This window comes from Sapajus apella, unplaced genomic scaffold (genome assembly GCF_009761245.1).
Source record: "Sapajus apella isolate SASKATOON/1434 unplaced genomic scaffold, GSC_monkey_1.0 scaffold5, whole genome shotgun sequence".
Taxonomy (NCBI): Eukaryota; Metazoa; Chordata; class Mammalia; order Primates; family Cebidae; genus Sapajus; species Sapajus apella.
In genome coordinates this window covers 40,171,181-40,194,816 of record NW_022436945.1, presented here as the reverse complement: position 1 = coordinate 40,194,816, position 23,636 = coordinate 40,171,181, and the positions used below count along the sequence as shown (strand labels likewise).

The following is a 23,636-nucleotide window of genomic DNA, read 5'->3' as shown; positions in this document are numbered from 1 at the left end:
ACACACACACACACACACACACACACACACAGAAAGGAAAAAAGACAAGGCAATTCTCTCTTTCCACCATATACCCAGGCGGTGGGAGCTACAAAGATTTCTCTGTTGAATAGATCTTGGAATAAGAACATTTCTCCCACATTGAGCCAGTGTTAAGATAAGGGTGAGGTTCTCACAGTCCTCTGAAGCCTGATTAACTCATTCTGGTGTTCTGGAAAGAGCACTAGTAACAATGTAGCTCAATTCAGATAGCATTTATTAAGCTCCTTTTCTGAAGCAGGAACTGTGGAAGGTGCTGGGGTTTTAAGGAGCTGTGTGGCTTCCTCTGTCCTTAGCAAGTTGTCAGCTATGTGATGGTTTAGATACTTTGGGGCACTAGCTCCTTACCTTGGCCACTGTTTCTACATAAAGGTGAATTCTCAGCCACAGCCAGGTGTGGGCTGTGCCGGGACATACTGCCCTTATTTCCTTCTTATCTTCCTGTTTGCAGCTGTTCCTTTAACTGAGTGAAGCCACTAGTCTCCTGGCTTCTGCCAGGAAAAAAATTCAGAGGCTGAGGCAGGAGGATCACTTGAGCTGAGGCTGCAGTGAACTACGATGGTGCCACTGCATACCAGCCTGGGTGAGACAGTGAGACTCTGTCTCAAAAATAAAAATTAAAAAAAAAAAAAGGACATTCAGGAAAACTTTCCCTACCCAGTGCACTCAATTAGATCATTATTTATTATTATTTTTTTTTTGAGATGGAGTTTCACTCTTGTTGCCCAGGCTGGAGTGCAATGGGGCCATCTTGGCTTGCTGCAACCTCTACATTTCAGGTTCAAGTGATTCTCCTGCCTCAGCTTCCTGGGATTACAGGCATGCCCTACCATGCCTGGCTAATTTTGTGTTTTTAGTAGAGACAGGGTTTCTCCATGTTGGTCAGGCTGGTCTTGAACTCCCAACCTCAGGTGATCTGCCTGCCTCGGCCTCCCAAAGTGCTGGAATTATAGGCGTGAGCCACCGGGCCCGACCATCATTAAATCTTAAATCGTCACGTGGCCTTGAGAAAGCCATATAGCATCTCTCAAACTAAGGAATAAATTCACCCTCTTGGCTTACCTCACAGGTTCTGAGGGGAATATTAAATTATATGCATGTGATTTATAAGCAGTAAAATATGACACAATGCTGTGGTGATCCTCATAGGGTTGATAAGCTAGGGAGCCTTACGTGTCACCTGTTAACACCCTGTGTATTTATTGTATGCCGGGCCCTCTTCTAGGCACTTCATAGATCTTCAGCCCTTGAATCTGCTGAGCATCCCAGCGGGGCAGGTACTGAACAGTGAGGTTAAGTGACTTGTCCAGAGTTACACAGTAAGTGGCAGAGCTGAGATTCAAAGCCAGGCAGTCGGGTTCCAGAACCCACATTGTTAACCACCCGTGTGCCCCACTAACACTCTGTGTTCTCCTCCATGAGCCCCTGGCAGTGATGACAATTGTTGCCTTAACAATAGATACGCTGGCCGGGCGCGGTGGCTCAAGCCTGTAATCCCAGCACTTTGGGAGGCCGAGGTGGGTGGATCACGAGGTCAAGAGATCGAGACCATCCTGGTCAACACGGTGAAACCCCGTCTCTACTAAAAATACAAAAAATTAGCTGGGCATGGTGGCGTGTGCCTGTAATCCCAGCTACTCAGGAGGCTGAGGCAGGAGAATTGCCTGAACCCAGGAGGCGGAGGTTGCGGTGAGCCGAGATCGCGCCATTGCACTCCAGCCTGGGTAACAAGAGCGAAACTCTGTCCCCCCCCCCAAAAAAAAACAATAGATACGCTACCGGAAGGCAGGGCCTAAGCCTCGTTCACACATGCGCACAGTGCCTGCCACATAGCTGGAGTTCAGTAGATATTTGTTGAATGAACAGTTATCCTCTGGGGAGGGATACAATAAGTCTGATACACTTACTGTATTTTTCCTTCATCTTTTCTTGGTTAACCACACTTATTTCCTTCAGTTACCAATAGGAGGCTGGCATTTCTCACTGTCTTCCTTGACCTCCTTTGGACTTTCTCCATGTCAGCAGTGACCCACCTAAAGCCAACTACTGTGACATAAACACTGCCTCACCTGGAGAATAGCCTGACCAGCGCTGGGCTCAGTAGAACTATCCTCTCTTCTCCCATGGTGTATCCTCACTGTCCAGGACTCTCTTCTCAGAAACCCACTCCTGCCCCTGGACTGTTTGTATGCTTAATGACACCAAGTACCCAAAGTGACCCTTCAGCCGTTACTAGGCAGATAAGTAGGCTCCATTAAACCTTTTCCTTCCTTCCTCCCCTCCTTCCTTTTTTCTCTCTCCCTTTCTTCTTTCCTTCTTCTCGTCCTATCCTTTCTCCTTCCTGCTTCCTTTTCTTCCTCCCTTTCTTTCAAGGTCTTTTCTGTGGGAGGAACTGGTAAGAAAAGGAATTCTCTAAGGTTTTAAGGAAAAAAACAGGTTACTGCATCTTCTAATATGGAATCCAGGTAGTTTATCAGCTATCTTTCATAGCATGACTACGGTGAGATTTCTTGTAAGGAAAAAAAAAAAATACCAGCATCACTGGCCTCATATATTGGATTATATTTAAGGGGATCAAGGGACAAGATATTTGAATTTGGAGGCGTCTTGGAAATCCTGTAGTGGACACAAACGTTCGCAATGTCTCTGCTGCGCTCCTCCCACTGGGAAAAAAGAGACTCTGGTGCTCATCATAGACTGAAAACCTGAGGAAAAGCGAGATGTGATTATCGGATAAGCTGTCAATGACACGCACAAAAATGTGTCTATTCCAGCCAGGGCTTTTCTTTTCAGTTGTTTGTTTGGGTTAGAGATGACTTTGGGGAACTGCATGTCCCAGTGGACACGCTGGGCTGCGTTGTCCGAGTCGTGGGGTTGCAGCCTCCAGTCAGTAGAGCCACCGCCCCCCGGGTCTGCGACTCAGGAGCCCGCGAGCCGGGCCGCGCTTGCGGGAGCGCGCGCCCCAGGCGCCGTCCGCGGGTGGAAGCGGAGGAAAGACGGCGGCCTGGGAGCGCGCGAGGCTTCATGTGTGCGCGCGCGCGCCCGCCTGCCTGCCAGCCAGTCCGCGCGCACACTCGCCCACGCGCCCACGCACGCGCCCGCCCGTCCGCACGCCCGGGAAGTCTCGCGATGCCGTAGCCGGCTGCTCCCGCTGCGGGTGGCTCTGGCTGTTGCTGTGGTTGCCTGAGTTGCTGCTGCTGCGGCGGCGGCAGCGGCGGCGGTGCCGGTGGATGTGTCGGCCCCTGGGCGGATGTTGACATTGTGTTGTTGTTATTGCTGATAGTAATGGCGGCGGCGGTAGCGGCGATGGTCCAGACCCCGTCTCCTCTGTAGCCGGAGCCGAGACAGCAGAGAGGGAACTCCGCGGCCTCGGAGCCGGCGGCAGCGGCGACTCCCCTCAGCCTCCGCCGCCTCGCCCGCCAGTACCCCGGCGCCAACCCCGGGAGTCAGGCCCCTTTGGGCAGGGGCGCTCGGAGGCTCAGGATGGCGGATTTTGACGAGATCTATGAGGAAGAGGAGGACGAGGAGCGGGCCCTGGAGGAGCAGCTGCTCAAGTACTCGCCGGACCCGGTGGTGGTCCGCGGCTCCGGTCACGTCACCGTGTAAGGCCCGGAGGAGGGTGAGGGCGGGAGGTGCGGGGCTGGGGTGGGCCCCGTTACTCCATGGGAGTCCCCTTTCCTCTGTGTCCGTCTGGTGTCGGGGGCCTTCGGAAAGAGTAGGCGACCAGGAAGTAAGAACTTGCCTTATTTTCATTTGTTTGGGTCTCCGAAGTGGGGACGGACGCTGTCCTTTCTCCTCCACACACCCCTTTAGAAGGCCCTACAGGCCCGGGCGATGTGACGATCCCGGTAGGCATGGGTTTTCATTAGGGTCTGCCCTGCGGGCCACCCTTCAGCTAGCGTCAGGGTGGAAGTACGGGTATTGACAGAGAGCCTCCTTGTTTTCTCGCCCAGTTATCCTGTGGTTCTCTGTGTCTTTGCACCCGGTGACATGGCTCAGAGGCCAGATCTGGGCCGTGTGAGACCCCAGTGACAATTGGCAACGAGGCTCCCTGTCGTGTCTGTTTCACACATGCTCACAGGTCTTCCAGTTCTTCTTCCACAGAGTTAATTTCCGCAGAACTAACGCAAGTTCTTGTAATTGTACGTGATAAAAATATATAGTTGAACACAAATTTAAGATATGCAGAAAGAAGTATGTTTTCGACAAATTAAAAAAAAAAAATTACGTGAGGGACATACACTCTGCTCAGGTTACTGAGGGAAAATTGTAGTCCCAAAGTTCCTCCTTGGGGCATGAACTTGGAGCTTCTTAATGTGCTAAGAGTCCCTGTAAGTCCCACTAGTAACATTAAAAGTCTAGTATTAAACAATAAGGAAGGAAAGCTTTCGGAAAGGCCATGACAAATAAAGGAATGTGAAGACTTGAACCAAATAATGAGCTGTCCGGAAGCAGGAAGTTTTGTAATGTTTCTCTGTGAAGTCCACAGTTTTGTACCACCTGAATATTGATACTCTCTCATTTTAGATCTCTTGTTCAAGTCATAGATCAAACTTCCATACTTGTCAGATATCTCTGTACTTCTTCACCTTTTCAGTACAACAAAAGGGCCAGCAAGTTGCAGAATGTCTTGGACAGTCTTCATTATATTTTGGCGAACAGTGAGTGGGATGTGCTGTGGATAACTTAGGGAAACAGTAAGACTTCTCATAATAAGTTTGTCAGCAAAATAATTGCATTTCTCAATACATGATATGACCAGTCATATTGTCGTTTGGGTATGCTTATGTAATGCTTTGATTTCTTTGGCACCTGTTAGTTTATATTCAGGTGACTTAACAGGGCACTGCATAATTGCTGTCGTAGCACCATGACAAGACAGTGGAATTTATCACCACCGTAACACTTTCGAAGTGTTCTGTCATTACCAGCTTGAGAAATATAACCAAATATCATGAATATTAAACTTTTAACATATATCACAGAACTCATAACCTGCCATTTGCTTTTATTTTGACTTTTAGGACCTTTTTGCATTGTTTTAAGTCTAAGGAGTATGTAGATGCATAAAGAAATGATTTCCAAACTTTGTCATGCCATCTTTCATTCCCACTACATTCCTCATGTCAAAGAAAAGCTAGCAGAATTTTGTCGTTTAAAAAGGCAGTACTGTAGTTGTATTGTTTCCTCTGTTAAGGAGAAGAAAAGCACTTTGTTGGGTAAGTGGAAAATGTACTAGTGGGCAAAGTACTCAGAACCAAATAGGTAATCAGTAAACTTGACTGTAGTTGGCTACTTGGAGAGGCTAATAGGATAGAAAAGAATTATTAGTGGTTTTCAAACTTAGCTGTTCCTTAGAATCCTGAGTGGCTTTAAGAAAAGGCCTTTGCTCCACCCCAGGCCCGTTGAAGGCCAAGTACGAAATGAGGGTCCTAGACATGGATAGTTAAAATAATAAGTAAATAAATAATAAAATCTCACAGGTAATTCTAATGTGTAGCCAAGATTGAAAACCATTCCAAGTTATAGGGAGGGACTGTCTGCCATCAGTAAACAGTATGCCTTTCTACATTGGGAGTTAAATCTCTGATCTTCCTCAACAACTTCCTTCTCCTCCCATTTATCTTGGTTCTAGGTCATGGGTTAAAATCTATCTCAGCTACTTCCTGGGTAAATTATTTATGACCTTTAGTTGAGATGGGGATAGTTAGAGTCCATACCTTTTAAGATTATTAAGGATTAAATGAGATAGTAGTACATGAAAAAAATTTATTGCAGGGTGTGGTACTGTGTTCACTAGATACTAGCTTTTATTATTATCCTCCTCAGGTACAGTTTTCCACTTTGAGAAACAGGTATAAAACATAGTACTTAAGAAATTAGAACTGCCATTGTCAAACATAACAGTGATTGACTTTAGTTTTACCTTTCCATTTCTAAGCAATGTGTATGTGCTTAAATTACTGTGTTTGAAGTATTTTGATGACAATAAGGATCTTTCTGCCTTGAAAACTTAAGTCTGTTTTGTGGTGACATAGATAGGTAATGATACAAAACTTTTTTTTTTACATGGCTCTGTCGTACGTAATTTCTAGGCACAGTAGCACACTATGCCAGTGGGAAGTCCAGTTAACACCTATAAAGGTTTTTAGAATTGGTGCATATGTGTTACTGTAAGTGTTGAGCACATTCAATTTTTCTTGCTTTAAATATAAATGGGAAGAGCTATTAGAACAGTTGTAGTAAGACTGGCTAAATTTATCACTGCCCCTACCACTCCCTTCCCCCCACTTATTTATTTATTTATTTATTTTTTACTAAGGTGCTGATCAGAGCAGTCTTCCCCTACCAATTTGAAAGTAATTGACCATATAAACTGAATCATCTGTAATCTAGATCAATCTGGAAGGATATAGATCAATCCATATGTTTTTCACAGATGTAACTTTTGAGTAGGCCTTTACAGTTGACTATTTCTACTCTTTTTTTCTACTTTAATATATTACAGTATTACTGTTTACTTTAGAAACTATTGTATTCTCACTTGACATGATTGGCATGTCATTGTGGTGATGTGAGAGAGTGAGTTACCTTCCATTATCTAGGTTAGTCTTTAGGCATAATCAGATTTTTGTGACATGGGATGCAAAATGTCTAATTTGCCTAAAGTCTGCTTTAAAGTGGCTTTTAATACTAATATTTTCCTTTTTTTAAATACAAATGTTTTCATCTTGACTCCAAATCAGTCTTATGTTTTATACTTCTCTTGTGATTGGTATTCTTTTTTGAGATTCTTCTGTTTAAGTATACTATTTCCCTTCATTGTTAGATTTCTGTGTAGCAATATGGAGAAATCTTGTGCAGAAGCATATTTTGAGGAAAATGGTATTGGAAGGAAGGAAAATAAATGATAAATTCCTATTATTGCATAATATTTAGGTACATGTAACCTAAAAGGCTTATACTCATGATTCAATTAAAAGTAGATTTCCTTCTTGTTTTTGTGATGACTTCTCAAATATATAACTGAAGATGAGGAAAAAAGTGACTATTAGGTAGTCTTGACCAAATTGGTTAATATTTTAAAATAATGGAGTTCTGTATGCTTCAAAATATATTTGTGCAAAATATATTGATCATTATTGAAGTCTTTCATTTTTCACAGTGATAACTTTAAAGGGTGTATCAGTCTAAAAGGTAGAATTTAAAAGTAGTTTTAGGCCAATATTTCCTAGGTAATCTATCATTATAACAGACATTATTTGCTCCCATCTCCGCTTCCTACGCTTTCTATATCAGAATCAAACTTGAGGCTTTCCTAGAGAATGTTTAAACTTTGATTTCTAATTCAAGCCCTGTCATAGAGCCAAGTTATTTTGCTGAGATTTGTTTCTAATGTTATTCTCTTGTAAGTTCACTAAGTTTTACCGTGTCTTCACGTACTCCCTTCTGAGGTATAATCTTAGCATCTCCACAAATAATTCCTTATCCTTCAACACCATTTTTTATCAATGGCTGTCGGAAACCACTCTTTGCTTGTTTCATTCCAGGTATGTTATGGAAAATTAAAAATTTAGAAATGTGACTTAAAAACGTTTGGGATACAGCATGATTTTTGAATAAGAGACATCACAAGAATACCTTAGTGTTTATCGACATTTCAAATGGTAGAGTTAATAAAAAAATTGTCTTGAAATGTGTCAGTATTTCAGGACTGCTACTAGATGCTGTGATTAGCAATAAGATACCTGAACATGATTTGCCAGAAATTGCAGAAACATTTCAATAAAACAGTTTTGTTAAACTTTGTAATTCCTATCTTTCTCCCATCCAGCATAATATTTAAGACATATTCTATTTCTAAAGATTAAACTTTCTGTTTTGGAATTTTTGAAGATCTTATTGATGTATCTCCACAGGCTATAAAGTTCTTGAGGGCAGAGTTTGTGTTTATTGATCTTTCTCTATTTAATATAGTGTCTAGAATATTATAGTTCCTATGATATTTTCTAAATGAATGAAGTAATTTTATACATCTTTGGATTTTGTCAGAATTGCCAAAGGAATCACTGTTTTCTTCTCTTTCTGTACCTCCTAACAAAGGCAAATAATAGTCTATAATAGAATACTTATAATATTGAAAAGATAAATGGCTCCTCTGTTTTTAAAAATGAAATTTGGTAATTGTGAGGAAATTATCAAATTAAGGTAGTTTTTTTTTATGTGTGTGTGTGTTTTTTTTTTTTTTTTTTTCTGCAGAGATTTTTGTTTTCTTTTTTTAGAGACAGAGTCTTGCCCTGTCACCCAAGCTGGTTGGCAGTGGCCTTGACCTCCTGCCTCTAGTGATCCTCCTTTTTCAGTCTCAGTCTCCCAAATAGTTAGAACTACAGGTAAATTGCTACGCCTGGATAATTTTTGTTTGTTTGTTTTCTATAGAGATGGGGCTTCACTGTTGCTCAGGCTGGTTTTGAACTCCTGCCCTCAAGTGATCCTCCTGCCTCAGCCTCCACAAATACTGGGATTGTAATATGAGCCACCATGCATGTCCTCCTAAGAGATTTTTCTTTTTTTTTTTTTGCAGGGTTAATTCACTTTATTTTCTTGTATAAAAACCCTATGCTGTAGCCACAGCTGGGTCCTCTGCACGGAGACTCTGGTGTGGGTCTTGATGAGGTGGTCAATGAATTCCTGATAGGGAGACTTGGTGAATACAGTCTCCTTCCAGAGATTGGGCGTCAGGTAGCTGTAAGTCTTAGAGATGGCATCAGGTGAAGTTGCCCAGGGTGACAGTGCAGCCCCTGGCTGAGGTGTGGCAGTCATTGATACCAGCCATCATGAGCAGCTTCTTGGGCACAGGTACTGAGACGATGCCAGTGCCCCTTTGCGTGGGGATGAGGCACACCAGCACAGAGCCACAGCGGCCTGTCACCTTGCAAGGGACAGTGTGGGGCTTGCCGATCTTGTTCCCCCAGTAGCCTCTGCGCACTGGGACAGTGGAGAGCTTGGCCAGGATGATGGCCCCACGGATGGCAGTGTCCACCTCCTTGGAACACTTAACACCCAGACCGACATGGCCATTGTAGTCCTCAATAGCAGCAAACACCTTGAACCTGGTGGGCTGGCCAGCAAGGGTCTGCTTCTGCACCAACATAATCTTCAAAACCTCATCCTTGAGAGAGGCCCCTAGGAAAAATTCAGTGATCTCAGATTCCTTGATGGGCAGAGGGAAGAGATAGATCTCCTTCAGAGACTTGATCTTCATGTCCTTGACCAAGCAGCCCAACTTAGTGACAGGCATCCGCTCCTTATCCTCGGCCTTGCCTCCATGAGCTCCACGGCCTCAGCCCTGGTCCATCCACGGCAGCAACCCCTGCCCCAGATGCCACTGCTGAAACCTCCGTGGAAGCCACTGCAGTTCCCCATCCCAGGGCCCCCGGGGCTTCGCCCCCACCCACCCCCCTGCACCGGGTCATCAGTCAAGTGGTGTTTTATCGGAGAAGAAGGAAGATTTTTCTTATTCCATGTGGTTTGAGAGGAAATCAATTTGATTATAGATTTGGACATATCTTTGGTAATATGAAGAAAAAATGCAATGCATTCTAATTGGACCAACTACTAAAACTTCTTAATGCGTAGATTTTCTTGAATAAATTAGAAATATGATAATTAACTGAGGTTTCAAAGTTTTTACTGTATTTGAATTTGAGAATTTATATGACATTTTGGTCCGAAGAGTTCAGTGTTGGATTTTTGCCTACCAAAGGATATGAAATTGATTAGTACTTAAAATTTTATGTGACTAGTTAAGTGGAAAAGAGGGATTAAATGGTGAAAAGTAAATTATAGGTAATTATTATGATGCTAAATAATCAAATGCTATTCTAAATAATTTAAATAATAAAGAATAATAGTATTAATTTGAGATCTACTCTTGAATTCCAGCTGGAGTTTATACTGTTAACAGGTCAAAGGCCCAGGATATTAGATCAGCTGTATACTTAGAAAGAAATCTTCCAAATCTCTGTAATAGCTATTTCTGGCTTAGGTTTCTAATCTGCTATAAAGCTATTTGAGATTTTATTCTTAATAAAAATTAAGTTTTAAATATAACATGTAGCAGCAGATGCTCTTGAGTATCCTTCTAGTGTCTTCTGTGTAAGATTGTGTGTGTGTGTAACTTTTGACCCAACCAGAATCTTGGGTCTGGAAGGGAAGAGTCTAGGGATTTTTATTTTTGTTAGGAGTGTTAATGTGATTCTGTCAGACATATTTGGAAAGTAATGGGTGGTACTATGGAAAAAATGTGGTCTTTGATGTCAGGCAAATTGGTTTCAATTCTCAGTCACTTCCTAACTGTAACCATAAGCAAATTAACCTTTCTGAACTTCAGTTTTTTCATCTGCAAAAAAGGATAATATCCACCTTAGAGTGGATTTTGTGAGAGTCAGAATTTATGTAATGACCTAGATCCATAATGGGCATTCAACAAATTATTACTTATCACATATTTTGATGTTTAACTCTGCATGCATGTTTTTTGGTTAATCTTTACCATTTTGTGGGAAATCAGTCTAAAATGTGATGTATGTTTTTCTGCTTTAAAACAAGTTTCTGAACATAGATCAGAATTATCTAATTGACTAGAGGAATCATTTAATCAAAAGCGGCTATCAGGTTGATACACAGTGATGTCTTAGTGGCCTTGAGAAATGTTGAAGTTTGAGAACCTTCTTTAAATGGCACTTTCTTTTAAATTTCATGTGTGGGCTATTGCTTTTGGTTTACATTCTTCTCTCTTTATAATTGATCAGCTGTACTTGGAAATAAAACAACCAGCCTTACTAGAACTACATATAGAGTAAGAGAATTTTATTCTGATTGATGAATGTAGATGCTTGGGTTTTACAATATTTATTTTGTTTTCTCAGAGTATTTTTTGTTTAATCTTTGATTATCAGCTGTCCTTATTGAGGTTTCCTGGTAAGTAATTTGATGAGTATTTGTTAAATGCCCATTTTTCTGCCAGATATTGCATAAGGCTCTGGGTATATAATTAAACCCAAAATGATACACATATAGTTTCTGCCCTCATGGAGTTTACAGCTAATAGACAAACTTTATCTGATAAAATTGCAGTGAAGAAAATGGATGAGGTCCTGTGATTGAAAATAATGTGATTAGGGAGAACCTCTCTGAGGAAGCTAACATTTAGGAAGGATGAGAGTCTTGTCAAGAGCCCCTGGATCTGGAGAACAGCAGGTGCCAAGACTCCAAGCCAAAACAAGCTTGACTTGCCTAAGGAACTGAAAGGATACCTCTGTATTAAGGCTAGAATATACTGAACAAAGGGGATAGTGTCTTGAAATGAGGTTGGAGAGTTCAGTAGGGGCCAGAAAGGTTTGTAAAGGGATTAGGATGAAATTTAGAAGGTTATTGAAGCAGCCTCCATAAGACATGATAGTGGCCCCAGCTAAGGTGTTGATCTCTAGATTAAAGGAGTTATTATAATTCTGGGTATAAACCATCAAATTTCACCACTTTATGAGATATGGAAATACATAGCAATGGCCACTTTTGCTGTCTGATTCTTCAGCTGTTGTGTGTTTATGGTTTATTTTTTAATTTTAGCTTTGTGTAGGCCAAGGTTAAAGAACTGGCTGCCCTTACTGTTCACTGGGAATGATTTTGATGGCATTCCTGCACTTTTTGTTCTGCTGCCGGGGCAGCTAGTATGCCAAGAGAATAGCATGTGCCAGAAGCAGAGAGAGTCTTTCCCACAAGATCATAGATTTTGAAGTGGGAACCCTGGTAAAAAGTTTTATCCTTTAGCTGTAAGGTGTATGGTGTGTGACAGCCCTCATTACATAATTCATTAGATTTGAGGAAAAAATTGTGTTTTTTAAATCTTACATTTAAAACTCAGTTGGATCCACAGGAGCTGAAATGTTCTCACAATGTCCCTGAATAATAATTTTTTCTTCTTCTTCTTCTTTTTTTTTTAATTTGAGATGGAGTTTCACTCTTTGTTGCCCAGGCTAAAGTGCAATGGCACGATCTCAGCTCACAGCAACCTCCCCTTCCTGGGTTCAAGCGATTCTTCTGCCTCAGCCTCCCAAGTAGCTGGGATTACAGGCATGCACCACCAGGCTGAATTTAGGAAATAAGTGATCATCTGTATAACTCATGTGTTAAGTTTGAAATTTCTAGTTCATATGCTCATAGGTCTTGTCATACCTGTAGGGAGATAAAAATTCTCTGTACCTATAGATTTGTACAGATTGAATGTCTCAGAATCCAAAATATCCAAAACTAAATTCATAGTCTACCCCTCAAATTAGTTTCAGCTGTACCCTTCCATTACCGGTTGATGGAAGATCAAGGACCCCGTTTGTTTAGATGAAAAATTTTTTGATATGTTCTTGATTTTCCTCTTTGTATTTCACTGCATCCATTGTCTTGACATCTTGGCTCTGTCTTCAAAGTCTAGCCCTATTTTGCCACTCCACGGCTAGAGTGAGTTAGTTGCTAGCCTCCTTTCTGCCTTACACTGAATATATTTTTCTTAAGCCAGGCACAGTGGCATGTGCCTATAATCCCACTTACACGGGAGGTTGAGGCAGAAAGATCACTTGAGCCCAGGAGTTTGAGACTACCCTGGGCAACATAGCAAGAATCCATCTAAATTACTAAAAGTGTATGTATTTTTTCTTCCTTGTTTCCACCTTTGCATCTCCTCTTTTACAGTCATCTTGATACATCTGCCATAGTGATCTTTTAAAACATAAGTCAGATCAAGTCTCTTCTCTGTATCAGGCCCCTGAAAGACTCCCCATCTCCTTCAGAGTCCTTTTAATATTCTGCAAGGCCTTCCCTGATCTAGCCGATCATTACTTGTCTGCTGATCTCAGTTTCTGCTTATTGGCTTCAGTTTATTTTGACTTCTAATTATCGATGGCTTTACTGCATGTTGACTTCAGTTTAAGCCCTCTCACTGTCTGTCAGCTCTTCATGTTACCATCTATTTGTCTTATGTTCGGACACCTCAAGAGAGAGCTGATTAAATTAATGTTATCTAAGTTAGGCAGGACTGTTGGGCCTTGCCATTCCATGTGCTGCCAACCAGTTCAGGGATTAGCTGTTGTTAAAGCAGTTGCCCACTTGTGATCTAATTAGCCAGAGTATAGGGACTTCCTAGTTAGGCATACAGAGTAACAGGCTACTCTCTCTAGTATACATGATTTTGACCTGTGTAGTATCTTTTCACATGTTGTATTATAATTAATTATAAGATATTTCCGTTTTAAAAATTTTACTGTTAAAAATATCAGTGTATCTCAGAAGAAAAGAAACATTGAACATATATTTTTGGTTAAGAGCAAAACAAGTTGAAGTAGCAGATTCTTGCATTTCTGCATTTATAAGGCAAAATTCATTATGAGTTCAAAACATGTCTTAATTTAAAATAATAGTTCATTAGTGAATGCCAAGAGACATTGTTAATATGAGGAGATACAAGGAACATAGAAATAGTTAAAAATTGAACTAAGAAGGACAGGGGACTATGTGGACTTGAACTATGGAAAAAAATAGAAATGCATTCAAGAAAACTATTGATTAGTGAACCCAGATTTCCCTGTTTACTTATCTTAAAACACCTAGTTAGTAACAAATAAAAGATTCAGATAAGAAAACAAAATTATAAAATATTTGTCTGCCAGACATCGTGGCTCATGACTATAATCCACACTTTGGGAGGCCAAGGTGGGTGGATCATTTGAGGCCAGGCGTTCAAGAATAGCCTGGCGAACATGGTAAAACCCTGTCTCTACTAAAAATACAAAAATTAGCCCGGCATGGTGGCAAGTGCCTGTAATCCCAACTACTTGGGAAGCTGAGGCAGGAGAATCGCTTGAACCTGGGAGGCAGAGGTTACAGTGAACTGAGATCATGCCACTGCACTCCAGCCTGGGCAACAAAGTGAGACTGTCTCAAAAAAATAAAATACTCATCAATTATTTACTTAGCAGCAACTATACATTACTGAAAAATAGCTCTTATTTAAAAAAAACAAATGGTACAAAATATCTTTAATACTCCCTCCCTAAAATAACACCGCAGATATGTTGATTATTCCTTAACATATCTGTGCCACTGCAGGTATTTTCTCTTGATACATTTCTGGAAGTAGAATTACTGGATCAAAGGGTAGGAATATTTTTATAAGACCCCCTTTACATACTATCAGATTGTATTCCTGAAAAGTCTGTCAACTTACAAGGTTTTTGTTCTTTTCAGTTAAATGATATAAGAACAGTTTTGAATTTTCTTCTTCAACATTTTCCTCCATTGAAAAAGATAGTAAAAATGCAGAAGATATATAAATAAATCTAAAAATTAAAGGAAGGGAAGGTAAAGAAGTTTATGTTCAATGATATCATGTTATTAATTTGCAAATTTCACTTTTAATGGTTGTTTAATATTCTATTATATTGAGATACAATAATTTACTTAACCATTTTTAAAATGTTATAAATATATATATATTTATATTTGTGAATAAAGAATCAATCAACTTGTTTATGCATAAATTTAATCCACATTTCAGGTTATTTTTAAGTAATATTACATTTCTGAAGAGAAAACACTGTGACAAAGCTACAAATATTTTCAATGCCAAATTAATCTGAAGTGGTTATAACAATTTATAGTTCCATTGACAGTGTGTGATATTTTTCCATCTTGACCTTCTTGCCAACATAAAATAGTTTTTAAAATTTAATTTTATTATTCTTTGTAGATAAATGAATTAAGATGCCACCTATTTTAAATCATATTTTAAAAAATTATCCAAGTGCTATTTCTAGCTTTTTGGGTTAGTAGAATGTTTGGTTGTTAGAGTTTGAAGGGGGTTCAGCTCCCTATCCAATGCAGGAATCATTGCTCTTCTTTCAAGTATATCAAATTATTTTATGGGATGAAACTTGGCCTTTCTAATAGTGTCCTCAGCCAATTGTACTTTGTCTTAGAATAAAGGAAATTATTTTTTCCACATTTAGAAACTTGTATGTAAACTTGTAGGTACATTTATAATGCTGTCATTTGAAAACAAAACATATATGCCACTTTTATTCTAACAATCTCTGCCTTCTGCCAAACTTAAAAAAAGCCAGAACTTAGGTAGTGTCAAAATTAAGCAATTTATGTCAAAAATAAATCATTAGAGGTGATATTTTACAGTTAAGAAGTGTGACTTTTCTTATTCATTTAATAAAATAAGATGGTCGTGCTAAAATTCTACCCAATAGTATTGTTTTGGTTTGTCTAGATTTGGGGAGAAAAAAAAAAAACGTTTTGGCAGGGATGAAAAACATAGCAAAGGAGATATTTGCTGTGTGGCCTGTGCCAAATAAGACATTCTGATGTTCAAGCTCTTTGCTAGGAGAAAGTATGCTATATGAAAGAAGACTTGCTGAAAAGAGTTGTTGGCAACTACTCTGATTAATAAAGAAGTGTGTATGAAAGCCTGGATTATGATAGTTTGAATAATGAATAGGAGGTAGGTAAGGTAAAGATAGTTAATGTAAAGGAGGCTTTCAAAACATTGGTTGAGGAAGGAAAGAAATAGATGCCATCAGATATTGAGAGAGAAGAAGAAAATAGGGATTCACATTCTCAGGTGAATAGACTAATTCAGGTTTGTAGGCTATGTTTAAGGAGCCTGAAGTGAGGTAGAAATACAGTGGATTGCAGAGGAGACTAGAGGAGATGCAACCAGAAGTAAATGCTTAGTTTTGGGAAGTTTTCCTCCATTGAGAGATGGTAAAAATACTGAAGACATATAAGTAAATCCAAAAATAAAAGGGAGGGAAGGTAAAGCAATTTGTATTCAGTGATATTTTTTTTCCTCTCAGAGTTGACAACTGTGGTTATCTGCAAAAAATGTTGTGAGGATAAAGTTGAACAACTAAAGACAGGGGCAACAACTACGGAGCATGGAAAAGGGAACTTCTTGTGGATGAATAAAGATTGCTATAATAATACTCACTGAGGTTAGAAATAAGATATCTATGTTATGTGTGTATATATATATATTTATCATGATGATGCATTTATAAATGTGATTTTTCTCCAGTAGCTCCAGGCAGTATGAAGAAAGTAAACAATTTAATTGAACCTGGGTTCTCAAGGGACACTGTAGAGATGATTAAAGGTGTTTGTTGGAGTATGGTCAAAATGATTGACCACGTAGTTGTGGCAAATAAGAAAGGAAAGGGAGTCATAGGGAGCTATGGAGGGGTGGGAAGCAGTAAATTACAACCAGAAGACAAAAAACAAATTTAGTAAGGATGGGAGAAATGAAATGATTGACGGCAGTGGTAAAAGGAGAATTTTACAGTTCAGAATTTCAGAGGTAATGCAGTCCCAAGTGATAACAGTATCCAGAATATATCACAGTGAGTAGGTTGCTGAATTAGATAGAGGTGAAGGAGGTAAAGTTCTTTAGAGTAGATAAGGTCAGGAGTGAACTATAGTTGAGGATTTCTTAAAAACGAGTGGCATTTCAACATCGTTTGTGGTTAAAGTGAAGATATATACAGGTATATGGTGCTTAACTATGGGGGCTATTCTGATAAATGGGTCGTTAGGCAATTTCATCACTGTGCAAACGTCACAGAGTGTGTGTATACAAACTTAAACGGTGTAGCCTACTAAACATCTAGGCTATATAGTTATAGCCCATAGCCCTTAGGCTATAAACTTGTACAGTATGTTACTATCCTGTGTGCTGTAGGCAGTTGTAAGACAGGGTTTTTGTGTATCTAAACATAGAAAAGGTACAGTAAAAATACAGTATTATTATCTTATGGTTCCACCTTCAAGTATGTTCTGATTGAAACACTGTTATATAGCACATGACTGTATGTATTTGAGGTTTTTTTTGTTTTTGTTTTTGTTTTTTTAAGATAGGGAGGTATCCTGATAGCTGCAGATCAACAGATTGAGTGTTTCAAAGGAAACTGTTAAAGGAGTTTGGAATGGAAAGGTCTGTCAGGAAAGATAAATCTGAATTTGATGATGGTGAGAAAGCAGGATAACAGATGGGAGTGGTTGACACTGAGTTATGGCCATAGACTAGAGGAATATAGAGATAGTGAAATGGAAGTATTGGGAATATGAGTAAAACAAGCCTGCTTCAAGATTCCATTTAGATGTAGGCGTAAAGTTGGAGTCCATCCTTCAAAACTTTACTGTGTATTTTACATGAACTTTCAAAATTATCTCAGATTATATAAAAGTAAAATTGGTCTCGTATGTGATTGATTTCTTAAGGAAATTAAGGAGGCTGTAAAAGCCACAAAAGCCTACTATTGTAGGATCTCCTGAAGTGCTACATGGAACGTGCTCAATAGCTGTGATTTGAATGAATTCTCTTTTCTCCAAGTACTAGTAGACTTCTAATAGATAAAAGCAAAATAGGTTGTTTTTATTATGTCTTTTATCTTCTTGTTATATTTACCATTCTTTGAAAATAGTTTAAATCTTTTATCAGTTTTAAAGCCATGGAATATTTTAACCACTAATTAGCAAAAGGTCTTTTAGGTAATAGGAATGGATTTAGGTATAGCACATGTCTACCTTTTCTTTCATACCATCTAATGCACTGACAAATAGGTATTGAATGGAACCTAAGACCGTTCTCTTTTTTTCTCTCCCTTTTTCCTTATTCTTGCCTCTTCCCCACTCTTTTTCCTGCATTTTTTCCTTCTCCTCATCTTATTGCTTGTTTAGAACACCTGCTAAAATTCACAGCCATTATTTGTTTCCACCAATAACATTAAAAGCTGGAAAAAAATTGCTATCCCAACCATTAAAATAATATGCTTTGAAGTTACTTTTTAAGACATAAAGGTGATAGCTCAATTAAATGAAACATTTATACTTTTGTTTACATACTCCTGGTTAATTAACATTCAGCTTCTTGTTGTGTAAAAGTTTCCATTTAACTGCTAAAATAATTGCTTGTTAACATTTCATAAATTGCTTATTACAGTTATTTTATCTCCAGCTTCCATTTTATGACTCAAACATATCCTCTGTATGTGAAAATATATTCTATTGACTTGACCTTCAAATTAAATGGTCTGCATTTTTGGCAACAATGACATGTAGTAACATATTCTTTTTATTCTTTAAAATAGATTTGGACTGAGCAACAAATTTGAATCAGAATTCCCATCTTCGTTAACTGGAAAAGTGAGTATCTCATTTTTGTACTGTTTGTATGCCTCAAAATGAGAGTTTTTTTCTGAAAAAAATAGAAAAAAATATGCTAATCAGTCATGTTTTTTGACATTAATATTTCATTGTTATTATTTCTTAAAATTTTTCTTTAGGTAGCTCCTGAGGAATTCAAAGCCAGCATCAACAGAGTTAACAGTTGTCTTAAGAAGAACCTTCCTGTTAATGTACGTTGGCTACTTTGTGGCTGCCTTTGTTGCTGCTGCACATTAGGTTGCAGTATGTGGCCAGTTATTTGCCTCAGTAAAAGAGTAAGTTGAATTATATATTTTAACTTAAGTTTAGAAGTGGACAAGGAAGTCTTGCATTTATTTTTATATTGAATGAATCACACTGTCCTGAATACAATATGAAAATAATCTGATCCAGGAGAGGAGTGACTCAGTAAAGTTATTATATATCCAAGTGCTGTTATTAAATAGCCATCTAAAAATTATATTTATAATTTTAGGAGCAAAGAGTAGAACATGGCAGCATCTCTGTCTGTATATTGATGGTGGAATAGTATAGTGATCAAGGATGCTGGCTTCAGCTACCACTTATCTGTATGACCTTAAGCATGTTTCCTAACCTCTTTAAACCCTGCTTGACACAACTGTAAAATGTTCACCTACTACTTGAATAGGATTGTTGTAAAGGTAAAATGAAAATGTTTGGAAAGCTCTTAGCTGAATAGCTCAAAGGAAGTGGTGAATAAGTATTGGTTAATAGTATTCTTACTAATAGTAAGATAGTACCCATAGAAGAAATAAAATGGCTACAATGGCTGTTTCTAGTTGGTAATTATGGGACATTCTTTTCTTCTTTTTATATTTTACAAATTTTCTGTAATGAGCACAAAGTGATTCTGTAATCAGAAAAAAATAACTTTAAAGACTCATCATTTTGACTGCTTATAATAAAAAATTCCGGCCGGGCACAGTGGCTCATGCCTGCAATCGCAGCACTTTGGGAGGCCATGGCGGGCGGATCACTTGAGGTCAGGAGTTCGAGACCAGCCTGGCCAACATGGTAAAACCCCATCTCTACTAAAATTTAAAAAAATTAGCCAGGAGTGGTGGCCGGCACCTGTAATCCCAGTTACTCAAGAGGCTGAGGTAGGACAATCACTTGAACCTGGAAGGTGGAGGTTGCAGTGAGCTGAGATTGTACCATTGCACTCCAGCCTGGGCAACAAGAGTAAAACTCTGTCTCAAAAACAGATAAACAAAAAAATGTTGAAGATGTTGGTAGAGATATGACAGATTATTATCGATTGCATATTTTTGTTAAAATTTTTAAAAATTATGTTTTTATGTATAAAAATAATATATTTTAATTTTTTTTTTAAAATATTTTAAATAAACAGTGACAGGGTTTCACTCTCTTGCCCAGGCTGGTCTCGAACTTCTGGGCTTAAGCAATCTGCCCTCCTTGGCCTCTCAAAGTGCTAGGATTATAGGCGTGAACCACTGCACTGAGCCAAAAATGATATTTTGTTAAGTTGGAAATAAATGAACGGTTTTATGTGGCTGGATTTTGACAACCAATAATAGTGGGAAGTATGGATGAGCAAATTCTCTTTGTCTCTTTATTTCTGTTATAAAATAAAAGATATATTCCTACTAAAATTTTTTAAACTGGTACATTCTATTGATAGGAAGGAATTAATGCCTTTGTAGTACAATGACTTTTGTAATATTTACTTTAATATTTCTAATATTTGCTTTTTTCTAAAAATTGTTCTTTTTTTCTTTTTTTTTTCTCGTAGTTTTCACCAGTTTATCTTTACACCACAGAACATTTTCTTCACTTCTGGTGGTCTCTGGGTCCACTGTTGATTTTGTTGCTATTATAGTTTGGATCCCTTTGTTCCCTTCCACTATGTGGGCATTTCCATTGTTTCAGTGCCTGCTGTATGTCACTTGGTTGGTAATTGCTATCATTTAACCCAAAGAATCATAAGAGTTTTAATATTGTAGATACCTTTGAGATCTGGCTTTTTTGTTTGTGCTTGGTTTTGTTTTGATATCCTTTTAAAAAAACTTTTAAATGAGTAACATAAGGTGTTACAGTGTGTGTACAGTGTATTTAGAAAACAAAGGTAAATGAGTTCAACTTTACATTCTTATCAACTTGAGATCCTTTTTGAAATGCCTTCATTAAATTCCTTCTTATGTGAGATGTAAGGTTGACTTTTTTAAGCTAGTTTCATCTGTGGTTTCAGAAAGTACATTTCATTTAGCATTTTAGTGTTCAGTCTAAGGTCTCTTCTTTGTATTTTATATGACTAGGTGGAATATTTATTTGCTATATTTAGTTTTATATGTACTACTATCCAGGAAGCATAAACAAACATTACTTGCTTTTTAAAAAAGCTGTATGTATCTGTGTCTTGGGTGTAAACTATTATATAACCATGGTAAGAGTGACACTTCCTGCATGTATGAAGTATATTACAGGCCGTGGAGAAAGAGGCATTTTGTAAGATGGGGGCAAAATAATTTAGAGCAGGGATTTTTAACTTTTTATTTGCCATAGATCCTTTTGGTGGTTTAGGGAAGCCTATGAATGCTTTCTTAGCTGCTTTATATGTATTTAAAAATATTTAATATATTCTAAATATATAAAGTAAAATATATGGGATTACAAAAGAAACTAGTTATATAAAATAGTTATCAAAATACTAGAAAACGTCAATGTGATTTATAAATATGTTCATTAATGTCTAAAAATAATACAGAAGCAGATCCATGGTAATAATGATATGATAGGAAGAAACTGTGATTTCTATAAGTGATGAAGGTACAGGTCCTGTTTAGTCTATTACAGTTAGTTGCATACATTCATAACCTAAGGAAATGTAATACATTTCAGTTAGTGCTGTTTTGTCTTGCCTTTAAAATCCATCTCTTCACGAGGTCAGGAGATCGAGACCATTCTGGCCAACATGGTGAAACCCCATCTCTACTAAAAATACAAAAATTAGCTGGGTATGATGGTGATTGCCTGTAATCATAGCTACTTGGGAGGCTGAGGTAGGAGAATTGCTTGAACCAGGGGGTCAGAGATTGCAGTGAGCTGAGATTGTGCCACTGCACTCTGCCTGGCAACAGAGCAAGACTCCATATCAAAAAAAAAAAAAAAAAAATCCATGACCAACTTCGTGCCCTCTTTTTATGACCTGATATTATTCCCAAGACCTTGTTTTTATTTTGTCCTATTATTATTATTACTGAGATGGAGTTTTATTCTTGTCTGGTCTGGAGTGCAATGGTGCCATCTCCACTCACTACAACTTCTTCTTCCCAGGTTCAACCAATTCCCACCACACCGGGCTAATTTTTTTTTTTTTTTTTTTTTTTTTTTTTTGGGAGGGATTACACCTCTTGTTGCCCAGACTGGAGTGCAATGGTGTGGTCTTGGCCTACTGTAACCTTTGCCTCCCGGGTTCAAGCAATTTTCCTGCCTCAGCCTCCCGATTAGCTGGGATTTCAGGTGCCTGCTACTCCTGGCAAATTTTTGTGTTTTTAGTAAAGATGGGGTTTTACCATGTTAGGCCAAGCTGATCTTGAGCTCCTGACCTCCAGTGATCTGACCGCCTCGGCCTCCCAAAGTGCTGGGATTACAGGCCTGAGCCACTGTGCCCAGCCTGTTCTTTTTTTAATTGTTTTTTAGACCTTCTAAATTGCCTTTTTTTCTTTTTAACTACCTTTGCCTATTTTTAAAAATTATTTTTTAATATACAGTAAAATTTTTGTTTACAGTTCTGTGATTTTTGATAAATGTGTAGAGCTATGTAACCACCACCACCACTATCAAGATTCATTACTGTTTTCTGTAAAAAACTTACTTGTGCTGTCCCTCTGTAGTTGGACCTTTGTCAGCTCTTAAACCTAGGCAACCAGTGATCTGTTGTCTATCCCTACAATTTTGTCTTTTGTAGAATATTATATAAATGGAATCAAATAGTATATATAACTTTTTGAGTCTGGTTTCTTTCATGTAGCTTAGTGCATTTGAGATTCATCTATTTTGTTTTATTTATTAATAGTTTATTCTTTTTTATTGTTGAGTAGTATTCCATTGTATGGACGTATCACAGTTTGTTTATACATCGATCAGTTGAACACATTGAGTTGTTTCCAGTTTTTGAATAAAGCTTGCCTTAAACATTCACATGCATGTTTTTGTGTGAACGCAAGTTTTTATATTTTAGGAAGGGGATTGCTGGGTTATATCGTAAGTGTATGTTTAATTTTATAAAAGATTTCCAAACTGCTTTCCAAAGCTGGTAAACCATTTTGCATTCCAGCCAGCAATGCATGAGAGGTCCAATTGCTTAGCATCCTTGCAGGACTTGGTATGGTTAGTTTTAGAAATTATAGTCATTCTAATAGATATATAGTAGCATTTCTTTGTGGTTTTAACTTGTATTACCTTCATGAGTAATGATATTGAGCACCTTTTCACGTGCTTATTTGCCATTTGTACATCTTTGTTAGAGTGTTCATTGAAATATTTTGCCCATTTAAAAATGGTTATTTCTTGTTGAGTTTTGAGAGTTCTTCATATAATTCTGAATGTAAGTCCCTTGCCAGATATGTGCAAATATATATTTTCAGTCTTTTTGTTCTCCAGCAGTGTCTTTGGCAGAACAAAAGGTTTTGCTTTTGAAATATTCATTACTTTAAAAAAAAAAAACAAACAGATTGTGCTTTTAGTGCAGTATCTAAGAATTTAGTTAAACTAAGGTCATGACAATTTTCTCCTATGATCTCTTTATTTTACTTGTAGGTGTATGGCTCATTTTGACTCAGGTTTTTATATGGGTGTGAGGTATGGGTCAAACTTTTTTTTTTTTTTTTTTTTTTTTTTGCGTATGACTTTCTAGGCTTTTCCAGTACCATTTTTTGAAAAGACTATCCTTTTCCCTTTCAAGGGAAAAGTTGCTGTTGTACATGGTCAAAAATCAGTCAACAATATCTGTGTAGGTTCTTTCCACACTCTATTCTGTTCTATTGATCTATATGCCTCTCTTGATTAAATATCACAATGTCTAGTTTACTGTAGCTTTTTTTTTTTCTTTTTTAATTAAAAAGGATACATGGGCTTGCTATATTGCCCAGGTAGGTCTCGAACACCTGGGCTCAAGCAGTTCTCCCATCTTGGCCTCCCAAAGTGCTGGAAATTACAGATGTGAACCACTGCGCCCAGCCTACTGTAGCTTTATATTAAGTCTTGAAATCAGGTACAGTGAGCCTTTCAAATTTTTTCTTATTTTTCAAGATTGTTTTGGCTATTCTAATTTCTTTACC

General features: G+C 38.3%; 1 protein-coding gene and 1 pseudogene across 2 annotated transcripts in view; one reads left to right on the top strand and one right to left on the bottom strand.

The window, feature by feature from the left end:
• Window positions 1-3,136: 3,136 nt before the first annotated feature.
• The window catches only part of CHIC2 (cysteine rich hydrophobic domain 2), a 41,592-nt gene continuing 21,092 nt past the window's right edge, over window positions 3,137-23,636 (top strand). Inside the window, exons 1-3 of one of the 2 annotated variants that reach the window (XM_032274218.1) lie at window positions 3,137-3,641; window positions 18,240-18,294; window positions 18,435-18,506. In XM_032274218.1, the coding sequence (XP_032130109.1) occupies window positions 3,523-3,641; window positions 18,240-18,294; window positions 18,435-18,506 (246 nt within the window). In that variant the 5' untranslated portion in view covers window positions 3,137-3,522. Of the gene's footprint in view, window positions 3,642-18,239; window positions 18,295-18,434; window positions 18,591-23,636 lie in introns of both variants that reach the window. The other variant, XM_032274217.1, reaches the window with a different exon arrangement.
• Window positions 8,604-9,512, bottom strand: LOC116548734 (annotated as a pseudogene).